The sequence below is a fragment of the Anomalospiza imberbis genome, chromosome 7 (genome assembly GCF_031753505.1).
Source record: "Anomalospiza imberbis isolate Cuckoo-Finch-1a 21T00152 chromosome 7, ASM3175350v1, whole genome shotgun sequence".
NCBI classification, from domain to species: Eukaryota; Metazoa; Chordata; class Aves; order Passeriformes; family Viduidae; genus Anomalospiza; species Anomalospiza imberbis.
The window spans coordinates 10,940,512-10,957,990 of NC_089687.1; the positions used below are offsets into that span (position 1 = coordinate 10,940,512).

At 43.1% G+C, this 17,479-nt stretch overlaps 1 protein-coding gene and 1 long non-coding RNA gene across 3 annotated transcripts in view; both read right to left on the reverse strand.

Moving 5' to 3' along the window:
* The window catches only part of PDIA5 (protein disulfide isomerase family A member 5), a 97,824-nt gene extending 83,826 nt beyond the window's left edge, over positions 1 to 13,998 (reverse strand). Inside the window, exons 1-2 of one of the 2 annotated variants that reach the window (XM_068195364.1) lie at positions 13,814 to 13,998; positions 1,358 to 1,484 (exon numbers count right to left, since the gene is read on the reverse strand). In XM_068195364.1, coding sequence (XP_068051465.1) covers positions 1,358 to 1,484; positions 13,814 to 13,855 — 169 coding nt within the window. In that variant the 5' untranslated portion in view covers positions 13,856 to 13,998. Of the gene's footprint in view, positions 1 to 1,357; positions 1,485 to 12,894; positions 13,138 to 13,813 lie in introns of those variants that run through there. The other variant, XM_068195363.1, reaches the window with a different exon arrangement.
* The window catches only part of LOC137476932 (uncharacterized), a 541,698-nt gene that overhangs the window by 342,391 nt on the left and 181,828 nt on the right, over positions 1 to 17,479 (reverse strand). The window lies entirely within an intron of this gene.

Consider the following 17,479-nt stretch of genomic DNA (forward strand, 5'->3'; position numbering starts at 1 on the left):
TAACACGGCTTTTGAACAATGCCCATAGGGCAACATTTATTAGATGAGTGTCACAGTTGAAGTGTTCTGGTTGTGCTGCTAAAAATGAAAGCAACCACCACTTAAAATATTAAGCGTAAAAAGAAAATTTTCCCTTTAAGAAGCTGAATAATACTTTTTATCTAAAGTGTTCCTTTCAAAAATCAAAAAGCATTAGAAACTCTTTTATGATTTTCACTTTGAACCTGTTACCACAAAACCATTTGGCCAAGTTCAAGTGCTCAAAGTTCCCCACTATAGCAAAACACAAGTATTTTAACAAAAATATAAGCCACTTATATAATTTTAACTGTTTCAGAATAAGCATATATTTAGGAAATAAAGTTAATTACTCCAGCACCTGCATATCCTTGTCTGCAAAATTCTTTGATACTGGGGGGCAGAGGGAGGAGGATATTGGTCACCATATGCTGCTCCAGTTTGATACACCATGAACCCAGAGCAATGCTATCATCACTGTGTTTAACTGACAGAAGACCTTTGCAACAGAAAAGGTCAGAAAAGAAGGACCCAACACCCAAACAAGGCATTATCTTGTCCTGTCTGCCTACAGGAAGAAGGAAGCATCAACAAAAACAATACAGCACGAAGGAAAATCATCTTATTTACATGTTTTACTTCTTGCTGTCCAATGACTTCCACATTCACAAAAGCATTCTGCACTTGTGTAAAAAGATAGTTTCTTAATTTCATAAGGTGTTACACAAAACACTTCCCAAAAAAAAAAAAAAACAAGGCAAGAAAGGAGAAAAGGGAAAAGGTACAGCAGGATCAGAACAGAGCAAAGGAAGAGCAAACAGTTTAGTAAACAGCCAGAAAGGTGAGCCTGAATGACAGAGGAAACAACAAAAATATTCAAGGGGACAGGTGGCATAATGTGAAATGAGTCATTTTCCATCTTACACAACAGTTCTTTTTTTATTTTTATATTTTTTTAATTAAAGCTGAAAGACAACCATGGGACACTCAAAACTGTCAGAAGCAAAGATGGATTGATCTCAGTACTGTAACTATTCATTACGCCTTTCAGTGTCACCAGGAAATCAAAACTTGCAAACTACTGTGATAAACACACCAGAAAGCTCTTATTACAGGGAGCCAGTTCTCGAGACAAAGCCAGAATAAAGTACATTTCTGCCAATGTGACAGAGCAATTAGAAGGCTGAATTAAGATGACTCCAATCTTGAAACATCAGGAGCCTCTGAATTAAAATAAAGGACACCGGTCCTGAAGAAGTTCTTGCAGTCATACAGAAGCCTCTTGGTACACACCTTGCTGGGCACAAAGAGCTGTAACATCCAAAAAAAATAGACTTACCTGATTTGGAATAGAGCACTAGTACGTTATTCCGTGTCCTGAGAAGCTTCTTAAAATCCTTGTGATCACTTATTTTTTCTATGAGTGGAGACACCTTCAATGAGAACACGAATGCTGGCAAGAATGCCTAGGGAAACAGAGAGCCAAAAACATCAGTCACAGATACAGAGACAACCTGCTTTTGCAAATTGCCATCATGTTTTTTTATAATCTTGACACATGGCTGCCTTAAATAGGCTATCACATTGATTTGATCAGCAAAACCAAAAGAAAAAATGCCAGGCATGTGATTTATTGAAACTGGGTCATTACATTCCTAACAAGTACCCTTACATGGAAAAATGAACACAACATCAAAAAAATAAAGTTTTACTTAAGATACCACCCCCTTTAAAAGTTTGCTCCCAAATCAGATAATCAGATTACGATTCTTATGTAAATTTAATATACTTTACCAAGAGAAGCAGCAAATTGCCACTCTGAGAGCACTCTTGTCCCTACATCTCTGAATATGCTGCAAACTCAATCCAGTATTTTGATACCCTACAGAAGAGAGCCATGAAGTTAAAATAACCCACACTGACAGGGAGCAGATGTAGGAAATGAGAACAGAAAATGCAAGTAATCCAGCATTCGCATTAGAGCACCAAGCACAACCCTCTCCCACCCACCCTTCCAAAGTGGAGCAGGGCTCATGTTTCCCAGTGCCCACACCATGTCACACACACACAGCAGTGCCTTGTTCAGCTTCCACTGGCCCCATGGAAGACACAGCATTTAAACTCTCTGCATCTCAGCTCCGGATCTATGCAAAAAAGGTTTTTTTCCTCCACTGCATCTTTTACTCTATTTAAATCACAACAGTTCCAGAGCAGAGTTTGACTGTCATGAAGTAAAACTCATATCAAATTATCACCATAACCTCAGCTGGGGCCTTTACTGCTTATTCTTACTGCAATATTCTTCAATAATAATAATATAATAATTATCTTATCCATCAGGCTATGCTGCTTCCCTTCTGCACTGTCCCGAATTTGTGCTAATGGAATGATTAAGGGAAGCTTAGCTGGAGAAATTATCTAGTTTCCATTCACCTTACAGTAAAACCTTAACACTTAATTGCTTGGCTAAAAGCTTTAGCTCATTTGCCTAACACACACAAGAGGTTCAACATTTCCTTAATTACAGAACTGATTTTGATCGTGCCTTACTCCAACCAGGCTGGACAATACGTGTCCACAGTGGATGTGAAGAAACAAAAGGCAGTTCCTGCATCCGGTGTGTTACACCAAGCAGCATTTAAAGAAGGGACTGAGCCAATGAAGTCCCAGTGAAGTCAGAACACACAGCCACAGGCACGCACTTCATTCAAATCCAGCCATTTCCAAGCACCACAGTCACTGCGACTCAGGATCAAAACCTGCACCTACAAAGCAGACTCTCTAAGTCTTTCCATGTGGAAAAGAAAAGGGCATGAGGGGAATCCTGGGACACACCAGGTAATGGAGAGAAGCTGAGCAGAGATGGAGATCATCCTCAAAACAACCAAGATGTTTGAGAACTTAGAAGTTCTTAGAAAATACACCTATAACATAAAATCTAAGAGTGAACAAGTTACCCCACTCTGCAGGCAGGAATCCCACCACTGGGCCCTGCTGGCCAGATTGTGAGAAGAAAGTGAGCACATTTGCAAGCCAGCCTCTACCTTCAGCACACGTGTCCTTGATGCTTTAATTCGACCAAAAGACTCACATTCTTCTAAACCCAGATGTCCAGGGTTCAACCTTCTTACTGCACGCTGATGTATGTGTATCACTTGTGTATTTTCTGAGATGAATACATGGTGTTGCCAGTCAAAGCAGGCAAATATAGTCGGGCTAAGTGAGGTGACACAGACAGGAATTGTGCTGCCCAAAACCACCAATATCAGGGGCTGCATAGGAGAAATTAATCCAACATTATGGGCAGACCTTTGTAAAGCCAAGTATTTTTTATAAAAACTCTTCTCTTCACCTCAATTTTTGTAACTATTGAAGTGTCTTATAGTTTTATTTATGCCATGAGTTACAGAAGACAAAAAATAAACTTAACTGAAACTGAGGCTGAACCCAGGGAAGAAGTGAAACTACAGGTTGCTTGTTTGGCTGAAAAAAATGGACTCAATCAAGGATACTCTAGTCTGTGAACTCTATCAAAAAGAAGCAACTAAAACACTCCACAAAAGGCACTTTCAACATGATACCAAATGATACTAAAAATTTTGTTTAAAGTGCTTACCTATAGCTCAGAAGAGGGGTGCTAGAATGAGATGATCTTTGAGCTCTCTTCCAACCCATACCATTTTATGGTTTTAAGTATAAGCATTCCATGTCTTTTCCAGCTAGAAAGGCTGTTTTACCAATTTCAGGAATTTTCTCTCTCTTTATTTCTTTCTTTCCTTATAATGGCAGAGCTGTAAACCTCTTGAAAAATTGGATTCTGAAAACAATGACAGCTTTAACTAGTGCCTTGTCGGTGTTGACACTAACAGAAAACCCGCTGTGCTGGTGGAACAGCAGGCACTTGGAGGGAGATGCATATCATATATATCCACTGCTTCTTTGCCCAATTCCTCTCCAGGTATCAAATCAATACATGCTACTCATTTTCCTGCAGTTTTACTACAGTAGCTCTCTCTGTTCCAATGGTTTAGCCCAAAACCCACTGGAAAAGGCATTGTGCATACAAGCACACCAGTCAGCCCAGCCAAATAAATCATCATCTCCCTTTAAATAAGATTAATGTTGCAGCCTTTCCTGGTTATAAAACCCAAGAGGTCCAAGCCAAAGGCACTGACTTGGACATAAATGCCCTGCCTGCACATCTAAGGCAGCACAGCAACACTGAGAGGTTATTGGCTGAGCAGAGAAATTCAGCAGCCCTGATTCCCGTTTGCACTACGTGGTATTGGCAAACTGGTAAGAATTAAGTAGTTCCATACTCCCCAGCTTTCTCCTGCTGAAATTAATCAATACCCTACCCAGGAAAAAACGAGAGGTTGGTTTATGGTTAAACCTCCAGAAGAACCTCTGCATTCCCTACCAGCTCTGTTGAAGGCAAGGGATATCAAGGAGTCAATTCTACCAGACACCAGTCCCAAACTCGGGCTGCTCTGCCCTGCTCTAGAGTCACAGCAGTGATGACTGTACCAGCAGCTACAGCCTCACCAGGGCTACAGCCACTACTTCTGACAACAATCTAAAATTAAGAGGATGGGAAAAAAGAATTCTATGGAAGCAGCTACACTCTTCAACAGAAAACCAAACTCACGCTCCTGCATGGCCCATAGGTAAAGCAGCTACAATGATGAAGCTAATTTGCATGTACTGTGCTATATGAATTTATTTGTAAGTCATGACTCAGGCAGATTTACTCCAGACATTTTGCAGGAGAGCTCATCAGCCAGACACTGCCCAATCAAGCACATTGCTTCCTGTTTAAATCCAGGGCACAAGAGGAGATGCGCGCATATTAAAAAAAGAAGAGGTCAAGAAAGGTGACAGTCCCTCCTGGGCAGGAAGCCTCTTCTCATATGCATCAGGAAGTGCTACATTCACACATATGGAAATCTATAAATAAGAAACAAGCTAAACTCTCTTGTCACTTGAGCATCCTAAAGCTTTAAAATCTATTCACGACCACCTCAGGAAAGTTAAGAAATGCTCCAAGTATTTTTCTCAAGAAGCTGCCCACCTCGATACCTGCTAAAGTAAAGAACATAATAGAACCAACATGTGCAACATCTCTGCCACCCTTGCCAGTTACGGCAGTGAGAAACTACAACAAAACTGAGGGAATGTCTATTTTATTTTGTGCTGTGTTTGCACAGTTGCCTATCATAACAGGTCCTTATTGATGGGCTGGCTCGGTGACACGACTGTCACCTGGTGTTCTCAGATGCAGGAAACTTTGGTGGAGACCTTCAAAAAAAGACAGACTACACATGGCAGACTACGAAATGCAAATCTCATAGCAATTCCAGGCTGCAGATTTTCCTCAGCTCAAGATCATAATCTGAATTTATTTTCACAGAATTTTTATGGCATAGGTCACACATCAGTCATGTGACTGTAGTGTCTGAGATGCATGAAAGACTCTCAAGTAAAACATAAGTGAACTCAAATCCTCAAGACAGTAAATTCAAAACTGCTGAGACACAGCTATTCAAGTACAATGTACAAAACCCCCATGTGTTCTGTCTCTGTTCTTCAAAGTATGTATTTAAATATATGATCTTGCAAGCTTGGTGGAAGAAGTCTGATCAGTCAAAAAGGTTTAATTTTCTTTTTTTCCCCACTCTCTAGTAATTCCTTGCAGAGCTGCCAAACATATGCATGTGTTGAAGAGCAGTAAACACTCCACAACCCCACTCCCTTAGAACTGGTACCCAAGGAAGATCTGAGCTTTCAGAAACCCAGAGGCAAAGAATTACAGGCAAATAACTATTTGCTAATTATACTTCCAGGATTGACACTATTGAAAAATGTGGTCATCCCTCAGGCCATGTTTTCTCAAAATTATCAAGGATCTGAGAAAGCAGTCTATTTCTCAAGTTTTTACTCTTCTCTGAATCTCATTTTAAAATTAAAAAAAGGGAATATCTTTCAAACAGCCACAAGAATGTATTTTCATATTTTACATTTATTATTCAAATTAAATGTGATAAATGCTTAACTACTGCTCCCACAGAACCCAGTTCAATTTATGAGTTGGCCCCCACAAAAGCTTTGTGATAGCATGGTCTTTAGCTAAGGATAAGCAGCACATCTGGAGAATTACTTATGTATTTATTTTACATCAAGGGCAATGAAAACACAGTTTTAAAAACAAGAAAATAGATCTTCCTTATTTAATCTTGATTTCTGTCAGAAGGTTAGCATTGTACACTGGACAGAAAAACTATTCCCTATTTCTCCTATTTCCAGCCCAAGAGCTGGAAATATATATACTTCCCTGGACCCAAATAATGCATAAAAAGTATAAATGGATATGCAGCTGAAACAGTGCTTAGGTGCCTGAATCCATTATGTCAACATGCAGTTTTTATGCACACACTAACACATGTATAATTAGCAGCCAATTTGCACACTATTCATCAGGAATAACTGGGGCTGTGACAACAGACCCCAGCAAAACTGCTGCTTGGCAGAGACACAGCCTTACACTTGACCACAATTTCTAAACTCTACTTTTTCAGGAAGACATTAACTCAGATTTCCGCCTTAGCTTAGCCACCCACTGGTGTCATTCTCATTTTGGGACAACAGCACTCAACCCACTGTAAATATGATCAATCAGCAACCCTGTGCATATGAAACAGATTGTGTCTGACAAGGCATTTTTTGGGAGTCTCGTTGAAGAAGAAACCTGCCTCAAAATTCCAGGCAGTAATGGAGATGACTGAATTTTATTTCATTAACAACTTATTTAGGAGGGGAGTGGTTCACATTCCGAATAAGGATCTCATCTGCCACATAAAAAGGGGGGGGGGGAAGGGGCTCAGGGGAAGAAATCCTAACAAGAACACAGAATTTCACCTTTCCTTTGCTACTCAGCTCCCAAAATGAGCCCTGTGATGGACTGTGCACTTCACTTCAGAATGCTGACTCGAAGGGACACCTCTGTACTGTGGTGACAGAGGTTTGTAAATCTGCAGATCAGCTGGTGACACAGCCACCGTGGTGCAGACACTGTCCATGTACTGACAATACCAGGTCTAAGTCATCTCCAGGCAAGCACAAGGGAGAAACTGACCCAATGCTTCCTTTCCCCCCAATTCCTTCCCACTGGAAAATACAAGATGTTCAAATCAAAAGCCTTCTTGTTTACCAGAATCACAGTTTAACTGCAGATGTTTTATCTTCCTTGTTCATCATACAAACCACTCTTGACCTTGTGCAATAATTGCTTGCTTTTCATTCAGGAGCCCTCCCTCTGCTGCTATTTACATTCAGGGTTGTGCTGCTTTGATCACTGAGCCATTTGTAACAAATGCCTTCCAATATGGGTAGTGATAAGTAGGACAGTCACCTTTTTTCGTTCATGATTAATATCTAAAATAGCTGTAAAAACATTTTAATCAAATCAGATGGGAGGAGACAGGTTAGCTCTGTTACCCAAAGGTACCTCAAAGAAGCCTGGTAAAATAACTACTTTGTGGAATGGGGAAGAGAAAGGGTAGTAGCTCTTGGGTCTCAGACTTCAGGGGTCACAGCTGAAGTGGCCCCTGCAGTAGTCTCTTCAATCCCACTGGAATCACAAAACCATCTTCTGCCAATTGCCCCTGCAGGGGCTCAAAAATGCAACCTGCTAAGGACTCCCAGCACAAAAGCTGCTCAGTGATGTCTGTGACCAATCCAAAAAGCCACCAATGGTCTGAGTAGGGAGCAACGACTGCCACACCTACAGCAGCAAGGGATGGCCAGGTGAGCAAGGCTCCAGCACACACACAGGAAAATCAACAACTTCTGCACTGCAAGACCAACAGCATTTGAAAACTCTGGGTTTGCCCAACAGACTCACATTTGCAGACATGCCCACTGGACACTTCCTGGGTTCTGTTCATTCCCACAAGCTCCGTGGAAGAACACATTCTTACTGCATACATAATCCATACCCATTAACACTCACCTCAAGCCATTCCACAAATTAAAAAACAGAAGCACTACTGACATTTTGTTGTGGGGGGGGTCATATCTGCAAAGAGGCAACTATCATATTTTCTCTCGTTTTCAAAGGAAATCAAATTAAAATCCTGACAAAGATTCTCTCAGTACTCTCTAACTTAGGCTGAAGAACGCTACAAATAAGACATTCCACTTAAGGTGGTGCTTGCTATGTTCACTTTCCAAATATAGAAGGTAGCAAAAAATACCATGGAGACGTCAAGATTTGACTAGACTCTACTGCTCATATTGTTCTTACACAGTGGGGTTTAAGCTACAGGCATAATAGTCTATACTAAAGGCTGTTCTTAAGGGCTCTGAGTAGCAAATTAATTGTATGGTTTATCACTGGGTTTTGAATGCTCTGTGAAGGAAAACCTGTGCAACTATTTACTAATTAACAACTGACTGTAATAGGGTCAATTACTAACGCTGACAAAGAACTTTCTCCATATTATGAATGTGAAGCTCTCTCTCTCTTCAAGCCAGGCACTGGCACCAGAGATATATTAAACAAGCTGTTGATGAAATAATATTTCAGATATCACTTCTGAACAAGCACATTTGACTACAGAAGTTAAGGGCATGAGCAAAGCATATGCCACATAATCCACCACTAAAATTTAGGTTTTAGAGAAGTTTATAGAAATACCACCTACTCAAGAAGCACGTAGGAGGTACTATAAAAAGAAGACAAAAACACTATTAATGGGATTTATAAGGAAGAGAGGGCAAAAGATAACACCTGAAAATCTCTAGCACTTTATATGGCATTTGTTATCTTCAAAGCATTGCACAAATGTTAACTAATTAATCCTCACATTCTTCTGCCAGGTGATAGGAGAGAAAGTTTAATTTTAATAGCTGAAGGAAGATTCACACAGAAAGGAAGTGATCTGCAAGAGGCAAAAGGAAGGCAGCACCAGAACAAACCAGCACACAGCTGATCCTAGAGCAGCACAACCACACAGTCATGGTGCGCCATATCCAGGAAAAGAGAGGAGGGGGAGAGAAAGAGTCTATTTGCAGTCACCCAGCAAACAGGCTATATGGCTCTAAACCCAAAGACGACAGACAGGACATCATAAAGACAGTCACAAATTAAATTACCTTTATTATGTGTGTTCTGTAAGCGTGCGATTCACAGCACCCTCCACCAAGGCTACCAGCCACTCACAGCTGACACAGTGCCAAAACTAAAGACTTGCTTTGTTATCACAATTTTTTGCCATTCACAAGCTTGAAAAGGTGGCAGGAACAAGGTAAACAACAACTTACTTACAAAGTGACCCTGCCTGCACCAAAAAATTTAAGGCAATGCTATTTAGTGCAATGCAATTTGCAACCTCCAGGCACAGCTCTCCAGAAATACCTCACTACCTCCATTTTTACTGAAACAGGAATTCAAGGAACTCCATCACCAAAAGGCAAAAGAAATGGACAACAGAACAAGCACCTCTTCCATCACCAATTGCTCAGGACACCATGAACTCACCCCTGGGCAGAAACACGAGTTCTGATGACACACTTGCATCAACATGCCAGGGCCTCTGAGGTAAAAAGGTACAGTGGCACCAAATTCAATGGATTGAAAACAATCCTCCGTAAGGCATGGAGTGGAGTAACGAAGCCAAGGTTTGATTTGGGAAGGGCATCTGAGGACACAGAGCACGAGTTTTACAAATCCATATTTTGAAGAGGGAGTGGACAAAATATGAATATAGTGGGGGTACAGCAACTACGGAATTTGCCTTTGCAATACCCTCCCTTTGACTGCCAGGAAACACGGTCCAAAGAGGCTCCTGTGGTACAAAAAAATAACTGGATGGGAAGAGGCACTCCTGAATTCAAGCCCAAATGGCACAATAGGAAACAGCACCTGAGCACTGCAGTGGTGAAGCACCCTGCCTGCAAACTCACCAGAGGCAAGCCACTGCTGCCATGCTGCAGGGCTAGCTGCAGCACGGAGGGAATCATGGCCAAGCCCTCCCTGCAGGCCTGGATTCACAAGTCAGTGTCAGGGCTCACTAGTGCATTCCTGTGACCCTACTGGCAAGGATTAAGGAAGTACTTGAGGAGCTGGAAGCCGGAAATGTTCCTTTCAAGCCCTTCTTTGAAGGCACTGGGTTTGAGTGGCATCAGGTCACAAAGTCTGCTTCCCAACAGTGCTCAGTCAGCTGCACTCTTGACTCAGTTTCTCTGTCATTAAGCCAACACTCGGAAGACAAACTGATCTTTGCCACACTGGTATGAGATAATATTCATCGGTGTTTGCAAAGCAAACAGACCCAGATGCGAAATCCTGTTGGAAGCAGTGGCTGCCTTCTGCTAGGAAAGGCACAGTACCTGATGCATTAGAGGAAATGCTAATCCACCTTGGTGTGAAACTCCTTCCCAGTGCCTTGAACAGTAAATTCAGTCCTTTGAGCATGCAATACAGTCAACCACTTGATAAACCAAACAGGGAACCCACAACTTCCTCACAGCTCTCCAACTCATTCAAGAAATAAAACTACAGCAGAGATCCCCCCACCATCTTTTTCATGTGTGTGTGTCACACACCCACAGTGATGCTGAAGGTAAATTAACAGCTTACATTAGAAGATACGGAAACCTTTTTTTCATCCAGCTTTGTAGGTTCCCTTTTATATATGTAGCCACCTCCAATTCTGGGTCAAAAAATGAGCCCTATTTTTCAGAAGTGCTATGCATGCACAACTCTAGCTGCTGTTCCAGGTGGACTGCAAGTAGTCAGCACTTCCAGGAAAACTAACAAACAAACAAAACAAAAACCAAGAAAGCAAAACACATTTGGGTACATGAAAAAGGATTGGATGGAAGGAAAAAATGTTTCTCATTGACCTACCAAGCAGCTGGTGTTACGTTTAGTTTAACTTTACACACTGAGAACCACCTGACTGAACAGCCTCGCATCAACTCCTAAAAAATTAAAAGCAGGTTTTGCTATGTCACAGCTGTAAACTAGTTTTTCAATCCTCAAGTACAGCAAGTTACTATTTCAAGATGAAAAATCACACCTTCAAGTGCAAGATAATGCAAATTGGAAGAAATAATTTAAACTACTTGTACACAGCAAAGGGGAAAGAATTAGCTGAATCAACAGCTCAATGAAGACATCTGCTCAGCATGAAGCATCACAGAGCAAATAAACTGCTGTGGCAAATTAAGAAAGGTAAGAAATAATGATGTGGGTAAATTAAAATGGCTTTGTATAATTTCACTGACAACAGCAGTGCTCATCCCTCTGCTCATCTCAAAGACACCAGCTCTGCAACACAAAAGGTCAAAGAGGGCAAGCAGAACAATCAGGAACAACAGATTCAAATGAAGAAAGATGGGGAAAATATCTTTTAATCTACAAAGAAAAATTACAGGAAAATATTTACATTAACATAAAATGTTTGTTGCAGTAAGATAAGGTCCGACAGTCACAGTGGATATAGTAGGAAATACCAGAAATAACTCCATGTGCTTAGCTATTTTGAAGGGAGGGAATATTCAGTCCACTTGTAACTCCACATGGCCTACAGTATATGCTCAATCTGAGGAATGCACTGCCACAAGTATCACTGAGAAAACTACTGCGTATATTAAAGAGGAGCCACAGAAGAAAAAAATCCACACTAAGACCTCAACAGCATTTAGGGAGAGTTCAGCCTGACTTCAGTTTCACTTGAAATCAATAAAGTGCAGAAAGCAGAGGTCTGTGATTCTAGATGAAGCTTAAAGCAAAAGTTCTTCAGAATGCACAACACTTCTCCCTCCTGAATGAGCTGAGAGCTATGGCCCTGCCAGGGGCAAAAGGCTACATCAGACAGGGCTGAATCTTTCTGTCCCACAAAGGCAATTCTAATATTGGTACAGAATAAGCATAGGGCAATTAGCAATTACACACTTGATTTGTATGAACTAGGTGAGCACTCCACAGTCATGCATTTCCAAATACATTTCAGATCACTTGTGCATAAAAATATTAACGTAATTTTTCATTAATTATTAGCTTCATTTGCCCAGGCAGAAGGATGATCTGTAGCTCATGATAATAAATGGAATAAAGTACTGTTTTAAAGCATGCCTTCATTAATCTTTTGAGCTATTTATGCTAAATTCCGTGGATTAAAAAAAAAAAAAAAAGAAAAAGAAAAAGAAAAATCAGACTTTAAAATATTTCTGGAAGTCTAGGAGCCTCCCTGAGGTAAGCAGCTCTGCTCAGCGCAACGTCAACGAAGCACAGCCCGGCACTCGGGAGGCAGCGGGATGGACAGCGCCACATGCGAGGGGCGCAGGGGCGGGGTGCCCGGGGCGGGGGTGCCGCACACAGGTGCACAAAGCCGAGCGCGGCAGCTCCGCTGCGGCACAGCCGCCGCCGGGGGAAATCCCCTGGAAGCCCTCTGCCACCGCACCGCTTTTCACACGAAACTTGGGACCGAAGCGCCGCCGGTCGGAGCCCCCGGGGCCGGGGCAGTCGGGGGCCCCAGCCCGCAGCCGCTCGGGGAGCCGCCGCACGCCGGGGAGCGCTTTCTCCGGGCGGTGCTTTGGGAGGCAGAGGGAAAGGGGAAGCAGGGGAGCAGCACACGGGCTGAGCGCGGGGAAGACACCCGGGAGCAGCGCTGCCGGAGCCCGGCCATGCCAGGCTGTGCCGAGCCGAGCCCGCCCGCAGCGGCGGCGGGCGCGGGCGGCGGGGGAGCCGCCGCGCCCGGCCCCGGGGGCCCGTCCCGCTCCCAACTTTCGCCCAACTCCGCCGGCCGCGCCGCGCCCCCGCCCCGGCCCGGGGACGGGGGACACCCCCCGCCGCCCCCCGGCGCCACTCACCGCCAGGCCGAGCAGCAGCAGCGGGAGCGGCGGGAGCCGCCCGCGGCGCCGCGCAGCCCCCGCGCCCTGCCCCGGCGCTGCCATCCCGCCGCCGCGCCGGACCCGCTCCGGACCCGCCGCCGCTGCGGCTGCTGCCACGTCTGGCGGCGCAGGCGCGCTCCCCGCCACCGCCCGCCCGCGCCGCGGCATGACGGGGGCTGTAGTCCGGCCCGCGCCCGCGATGCTCATCCCTCGAGGGACGGTGCCGCTCCCGCAGCCATCCCGCGCACGGAGATAAACGCCCAACCCCCCCGAAATGCTGCCCGAAATCCCCGTCCTGTTTGCTTCGGCAGAGGTTAAAAAGTTCCAGCTCTTCTCTCACGTCCCACTAGCCTCCCGTCCGGGGTTCTTTGTGCCTCCACCTCTCTCCCGGCGTGTGCCTTACTCCAAAGAGGCTTCTGGCACACAGCCTCTTTCGTGATGCTTGTTTGTCGGGGGTTTTAAAAGCTTTAACTGATCATAGATCTGGCATAAGAGGTGAATAAGGGAACAAAAAATAATGAAAGGGGGCAGAGAGTTAACTGGTAGAGAGGATTAGAAACTAGGACCTGTTGTCCTTGTAAGTTGTTCCCACTCATTAAATCCTAAAGGTGAAGCCTGTTTATCCTCACACGTCGGCAATGATGCCAAAGTGCAAGCAAATAAATAAATACACTGAATCTGACCAGGATCAATTTGTGCAGCCTCCATTATAATCACAGTATCGGAATGGTTGCTGCATCCAGACGAACAAATCAGTCTATGCCCTGAGTCTGGCACATCCAGTGAGCTAGCTCTGCCTCGCAAGGACATCCCAGATGTCCTGCCAGTAATCTTCAGGTCAATGCAGGTCAGCCACGTTATAATTGGCTTCCCACAAACAGAAGGGATCTTCACCTACCGCCCAGTGGCTCTGTGAAATTCTTCCTTGGCTCAGAAACATCAAAGGAAAATCAAAGGCATCTTCGAGCCTGATCCTTACAGCTGACTGTCACCCGAGCATTAGACTAAGAGGCTGGCTGCAAGGGAGCAATTTGTAGATCCACACAGCTGACTGATCACTTCAAGTGGTGATGATGAAAACTGAATGACGTTGACATTAACAAGTTCCCTGGTGGAAATAAAATTTTGCAAAGCAGAAATACACATAGAGAAAGTTATTACTATTAACATTTACACTTTTGTGGCATCTTTTGCAGCAGAATCAGAGCACACTTTCTCAGTCACAGCTGGATAACCTTTAGCAAATCATTTCACAGTGCTATGCCTCACTTCCCATCTGCAAAAGGCCTGGGTTAGCCTTCCTTAAAACAAGGTTAGCAATCCTCAGCTCCTGCTAAAATGCCAGTGAAAGCACACATGAGGCACAGACCTGAAGCCATCAGAAGGAGTTTGGGATTAGAAGGGATGGATGGCTGAAGGGAGACTTAGGGAAGGAAAAAGTATGAATCTTTTCACTTCACAGTTGAAGGACCTGTGAAGAAAACATCCTGTATGTCAAATATCTGTACCCCTAATGTAAATGCTATCCACACTTCCTCCTCTCACCTGCAGTCCTTACTGACTGCACTGGGATGGACGGATGGACAGATGGGTGTGCTGCACTAGTTACCACCACTGCTGGTGCCAACTTCCCAGCCTGCTAGTAAAAGGGTCTGGATCTCCAGTTCAATTCCAGTTCAAATAAGCTATCAAAACTTCCAGGAATAGGTAACCTCTTCTAGATGCTGTTCATCTTCAAATCCCCAGCTGACAGCTGAAAAGCTTCTGCATGCAACTACCCTGACACATCCAGACGTCTAATCTCAGCTGGATATCCAGATCCTCAAAGACTGCTTGAGTCCTCCTGTGACTCTTTTGTGTAGAAAAATGTTATATCTTCTGATGCTTCACATCACAGTTACCATTATCAGGCAGTGTAAAAGTAACCTCAGTGTGGTAGAATTTTCTGTGCCGTGTCATAACCATACAGAATGTGCTACCATTGTGATAGGAAAGGATAAAATCATGGGAACATGGTTGTTTTTGTCACAGCAGTACATTTTTATCATGATGGCAAGAGGAAACATTCTCAGGAAGAAAGAAAAAAAGAAGACAAGCTATTTCAAACTGAGCTTCTGAAAGGTTATATAAAAAATCCAGTTTGGGAAGCTGCAGTTTTTATATACAGGAGAATATAGAAAAGGTATCCATGTGGCAACTACAGCTTCTTTCATTCAGTTCGGCTCAATAATTTGTATTGACATGACAGGCACTGCCAAAACTTAAGAGACAAGATCATTGAGCATCTGTCGCAGGTCAAAATAATATATCAAGTGTCAACTTTAGACAAGGCTTTACACAGTGGCAACTACTTAATCAATCCAGTCGTGCATTACTAATGAACTCATTGCAATTGTATCGCAGTGCACTGCTATCCAGTATCCCAAGTTTACTCTCTATCTGTTTGACATAAATATCATATGTTGCTTCCTTCTCTGTAATCGCAATATTTGTATATGGCACTGTGAAAGCATTCATTTATTCACCACTGAGAAGAAAGCATTACTACCCTTGGATTGTAGATCAGAAAACAGTAGCAGAGAGATTATATGATTTGCTCAAGGCTATAAAACTAGTTTCAGATCATGTTCATTTCCAAAGCCTACACTGGATCTGCTAATCCTTACTTGACTATCTACATTCAAACACCCCTTTTACCAAGAACACAAAATACAAGAATACAAAATACAAAACTGGACTGACAGTAAGTATGTCTGTAAGGAATTACACCTTCCACATTTCCTCTATGTTTCTGCTTTTTTGACAAGCTTTATTCTTTGTTCTCTTTTTAACCTGAACAAGTCTCTGTTGGCTTCTCACAAAAAGTAAAATGAGTCACCTTTACTACAAAAAGTGATAGCAGAGCAGACAGAAAAAGATACAAGTCAAATTTCAAGCCATACGGAATCCAGGGGCAACACAGGCTCTGCTGGGACCCAAAACTACATGCCATTTGCCCAGAATGGAAGCATGATTTGCTCATTGCCTTAACTAAACAAAGTTCTCTTCCTTCCTTCCAGCAACCTCTCTTCCATCTTTAGTTCAGCTTCAGTCAAGTGATTTTGATCTGCAGGCTTATCTCCTGTAGGTTTTGTGACATCTGTGTGTGGCACTGATTGCATCAGCTGAGAAGAGACATAGGAGCTGGTTGCCATCAACAGATTGATGGTATCATAGCCCTGGGCTCCTCATGACCTTCCTACAGCTCTTCAGCACATGATGAGAAGGAAGAGACAGGACCAGCCTCTGTAGGATTTTACGTGGGAGTGGTCTCAGAGAAGAGGCACAGCTGTACATTGCTTTTCTCCAGCTGATGTCTGTCAGAGGGGAGAGCCTGAAGGCAGCTTTCCACTCCTGCAGCCTCCTCAGCATCTGACAGCAGGGCTGCAGATGCAGCATATCCATACACATCAACTAGCAAGTTCCACGGAATACCATTGGCACACCATAATCAGGGATACAAAGGTGCAACTGTTACATAAAGGATTGTTTCTTAGGCCACACATTCTAGTTTCATACTATTGCATAAATTCTTTTTAACACTATTTTAAAATACACCATGAGTTTCAAGAGACTGCTGTTATTCAAGCTGTGACATATTTGTGCTTTTCACCAGGTTCGCTCTCTGAGGTCAATGGGAATAGCATGGAGGCAAGATGGGATGGAGTTTAGTTGGAATGCTTCAATAGCAGTGCTCTGTAATGGTGTTCTCTGCAGCATAGAACTCTGGGCCTCCATTAGCTACATCATATCCTTTTACATTTTGGAGACCTACAAGGCCTCTGGACTTTTTGTACAGACCTTGAACAGCACAAAGAAAAATACACACAGGCAGTGTGCTTTCATGGGAATTTTACTTTTGTACTTTATAGTTGTTGTTTCCTTCATTCTAGAATAAAAGTACTTTTGGACAGGTAGACAGATGCTCTTTATATATGAGAGGAAAAAACCAGTCAGTACTGCAGGAATCAGATAAAAGTTGAGTACAGATATTTTCCAAGTATTTCCTCCTAGATATTTTCCATTATAGTTTTTATTGCTTTCTCTAAGTCTGAGGTCTGCATGCCCCTTTACATTTAAGAGGCCCTACTGTTAAGAACACTGTCGTTTCTTTGACTGAGTCTCCAATGCTGGATATAAAGTGTTCCTGAGTAAAATAAAAACCTTCTACAGTACAAGCACCTTGCTGGTGGGTAGTTGATAATTTATGTCTCACAGTTACCTGCTGAGACAATGGTTAAACAAGATTAAAACAACCATTGGAGTCTAGCTGTTGTGCACTGACTGCCGGACTGCTGCATGTTCCCCAGGTACTGTGGTCAACAGTTTTCCAGTGATTTGCAGAAAATATTAGGCTTTAAAAAATATTTAGGCTGCTTTACCTTTACTGTATCATCAGTAAAGCTTGTGAAGAGGGCAGAGATCTGAATTCAATGCAGTGTCCAACCACAGGTTTCCTGCATGAGGGTTTACACGTCATGTGATCTGTGGGGGCTGATGTCTCCACCTATAAATCAAAAATAGG